This window comes from Panicum virgatum, chromosome 5N, assembly GCF_016808335.1.
Source record: "Panicum virgatum strain AP13 chromosome 5N, P.virgatum_v5, whole genome shotgun sequence".
NCBI classification, from domain to species: Eukaryota; Viridiplantae; Streptophyta; class Magnoliopsida; order Poales; family Poaceae; genus Panicum; species Panicum virgatum.
In genome coordinates, this window is record NC_053149.1 from 2,490,928 (window position 1) to 2,494,665 (window position 3,738).

Genomic DNA, 3,738 nt, shown 5'->3' on the forward strand with positions numbered 1-3,738 from the left:
TATACCTTTGTTACTTTAATGACAAATTGCTTGTGACAATGCTTTGCAGGTCAATGTTTTTGCAGGTCGAGGTAAAATTTACCTTTGTTGCTATCAAGTTATTTCTTCAGCTTAGTGGGTGTGCTCGTTGATGGAAGACGACCAGATTTTAGTTCAGCCAGAGCAGAAACTTGTACCTAGCGAGCAAACCCTCGTCATTAGTCAAGAGTTTGCAGATGTCGAAACATGCCGGAGGGCTATCAAGGACATGGCCATTGCTTTGCACTATGAGCTCCGTGTCGCGAAATCTGATCGTAGCCGATTTATCGCCAAGTGCTCAAAAGAAGGCTGCCCATGGCGTGTGCACATCGCTAAGTGCCCTGGTGTTGCGACTTTCACTGTCCGGACTTTGCACGGGGAGCACACATGTGAGGGTGGTCGGGGTCTGCATCATCAGCAGGCTACCGTTGGTTGGGTGGCTAGGTCTGTTGAGGCAAAGGCTAAGGGATAACCCACAAATTAAGCCAAAGGAGATATTGCAGGACATTCGGGAGCAGCATGGGGTTGCTGTATCTTATATGCAGGCTTGGCGTGGAAAAGTGAGAAGTATGGCTGCCGTTAACGGTACACTTGAGGATGGATACCGCCTTCTTCCTGCATATTGTGAGCAGATTGGGAAGACAAATCCTGGTAGCGTTGCAACATATAGACTGACCGGACCAGGGAATGCCTTCCAGCGTCTGTTTGTCTCATTCCGTGCATCCATTTATGATTTTCTGAATGGTTGCAGGCCCCTTCTGGAAATTGACAAGGCTGACCTAAAGGGGAAGTATCTTGGAACATTGCTATGTGCTTCAGCTGTTGATGCTGATCACATGATGTTCCCTCTAGCATTTGGTATTGTTGATTCTGGGAGAGATGACAAATGGAGGTGGTTTGTATCAGAATTGAGGAAGATGCTTGGAGTTAACACAGATAAGATGCCTGTCCTGACAATACTATCTGAGAGGAAATCTCAAGTGGTTAAAGCTGTTGAAGATAACTTCCCTACTGCTTTCCATGGATTTTGCTTGAGATATGTGAGTGAGAATTTTCGCGATGGGTTCAAGAATCCTAAACTTCTTAATCTTTTCTGGAGTGCTGTTTACAGTCTAACGGCAGCAGAATTTGACGCAAAGGTAAATGAAATGATGCAAGTCCAAGATGTCATGCCATGGCTACAGCGTTTTCCACTAAACCTGTGGGCAGTTGCTTTCTTTGAGGGTATCCGATATGGCCATTTTAGTCTTGGAATAACTGAGATATTATACAATTTATCCCTTGAATGTCATGAGCTTCCCATTGTGCAAACCATCGAGCACATTAGGCACCAACTGACCTGCTGGTTTGCTGAACGTCAGAACTTGGCACAATCATACAATTCGGTTCTTGTTCCTTCAGCTGAGAAACTTTCAGAAGCCATCGCTGACTCACGATGTTATCAAGTCCTTCGAGCAAACAAGTTGGAGTTTGAGATTGTGTCATCGGAGCGAACAAACATTCTGGACACTCAAGCTAGGTTTTGCTCATGCCGTCGATGGCAAATTTACGGCATTCCATGAGCACATGCTGCTGCTGCACTGCTTTCATGTGGTGAAGATCCCCGCCACTATGCTCTGACTGCTTCAGTGTGATGAAGTACCGGGAAACCTACTCCCAGCCTATCTATCCAATTCCAGACAGGAGCCTCTGGAACAGTTCGTCTTCAGGGTTACAGGGTGTACTTATGATGCTTAGCCCGCCCAATATCCGGAGGCCTCCTGGCCGTCCAAAGATGAAGATACTTAAGATAGAGAGCCTGAAACGGCCAAAACGGATTGTTCAGTGTGGTTGATGTCATCTTCTTGGGCATTCACAAAAGAAGTGCTCATTGCGAAGCTGATACTTATCCATTGATGTACATTGAACTTTGTTTTATTGGCAAAATAGGGAAGTTTATGCTTGTTTGTGTTTGTCTATATTCCTATGTTGTGTTGTTAGTCCAACCTGTTAGATGTATAGGATCTTCTAGCCTAAGAGTGAACCACAAACAGGGAGCTCAATTGGGTTTAGTACCTTTGCTCTTGAGTTCCCATCTTTCCTCTTCTTGCTCTGTTCTTCTTCTTGTTCTAGCTGGCTAGGGTGTTGGGAAGCCCGTGTGTATATGTCTGTGTGCATGTCGGTGGTGCTTCTCCGGTGATGGCAGTGATGGCATGATTGGTTGCTTGAACGGGGTACCACCCCTTCTTTTATATCGCTGCTCACCGGGGGGAACCGACATCCCCAGGTCGGTTCCCGTCCCCGATCAGGACGGGTACGGGATGGAAACATCCTGTTCTCTTATCTTTATTTATTTCTTCATTAATTGTTTTACTGTACATTCACTATTAAGCTTACTGTTTAAGCTTTACAGATCATCATCTAACATTTCCCCCCTTGATCGTAAGGCTTAAACTTATAAGTCCACTTTTCAACGAAATGACGTACCAAGACAAAAAGATTACAATGGTGAATCATACATACCATTGAACCCAGTTGCTATAGTACGCCACCTCATATCAAATGAACTTTTTTAACTTAGAAGCTCCAAAACTTATTCTTTATGCTTATAGAAAACTTACGAACTCACTTTTCAAAAGATGGTACACTAGATCAATCAATCACTGCAGTCAATTAAGTACCACAGGACTAAGTGACCATGGTTCCCATTCAAAATCAAAATGAATCCTCTTAGGCTTATGGGGAGATGGGGTTATAATAGTTCCTGAGTGCAGTTGGTTTTCCTTTATATGTATTAAACATATATTTATCCTCATATTTATTCTTATGTGCATGCACTTTAAAAAGAGAAGGAAAACCAATATATTTCCAAAATCATAACTTGTCCCTTAGTAATAGGCTGCCTTTTATTTCTTATACCGGCAATATATTAGGCAAGTCTCTAAACATGATGCTCAATCTTTAGGACTTATGTCACATCACTTAATGCTTACATATTGAGCACCACAATCTTAGAGCTTATTTGATGCTCAATACTTTATATCATACTTAATTTGTCAAGCATCACTTAATCTTAAATTTTGTTTGTTTAGGCCTTGAAAAATATATTATATTTGATTCTGGATTCAATCTTTCACAATGTCTTAGGTCTGGGAATACCTCTCGACATGTTACTCGATCCAAAATTGCACTCTTTCTTTTAATAATTTCTGAGATAAATTGTTTAAAGCAACTTTTTATCTTTAAAATGATATAGATCAGGGACACAAATCCATATTTGACGGTGTATAATTCAATGTATGCCACAATTTAACTTGCATCTTTAATGATGCCTTTAGGAAAAGTATTGGTTGAAGCCTTCCACATATGACTTCTCCCACAAGAGTGTTGATAATACTTTATGTGGAATTTTTCTTAGTATCAACACTTCTTGTAGCGTGATTGTCCAAAATATTAGACTCTTTACTTGTGGGCATGTAACATAACACCTTTGCATTTATGCCAATAAGACAAAGTGTTCTTAATTGATTTTTCCAGGGGTCCAGTCTTGGACTTATTTCCCAGATATCCCAGTCCTTTTAAGGATACTTAGGGTTTTTTATAACTTAATTAAACACATAATACTTGCGTCTGGCACAACATAAGCAAACTTATTGCCCTTAATGGAATCAACCCATTTCCTGGACCTTTATCTTGGTGAACATTATTGTTCAAAACTTAAGAGATATCATCAAGACAATC

General features: G+C 41.2%; 1 protein-coding gene across 1 annotated transcript; it reads left to right on the forward strand.

Moving 5' to 3' along the window:
* The first annotated feature begins 213 nt into the window (after nucleotides 1-213).
* On the forward strand, nucleotides 214-1,635 carry LOC120675702. Its single transcript, XM_039956907.1, has one exon. It carries the CDS (start codon nucleotides 216-218, stop codon nucleotides 1,578-1,580), a length of 1,365 nt encoding a protein of 454 aa, XP_039812841.1. The 5' UTR covers nucleotides 214-215; the 3' UTR covers nucleotides 1,581-1,635.
* The last annotated feature ends 2,103 nt before the right edge of the window (nucleotides 1,636-3,738 follow it).

Coding starts and splice junctions, on each gene's coding strand:
- LOC120675702 (XM_039956907.1), top strand. CDS start 216: ATGTCGAAACATGCCGGAGGGCTATCAAGGACATGGCCATTGCTTTGC.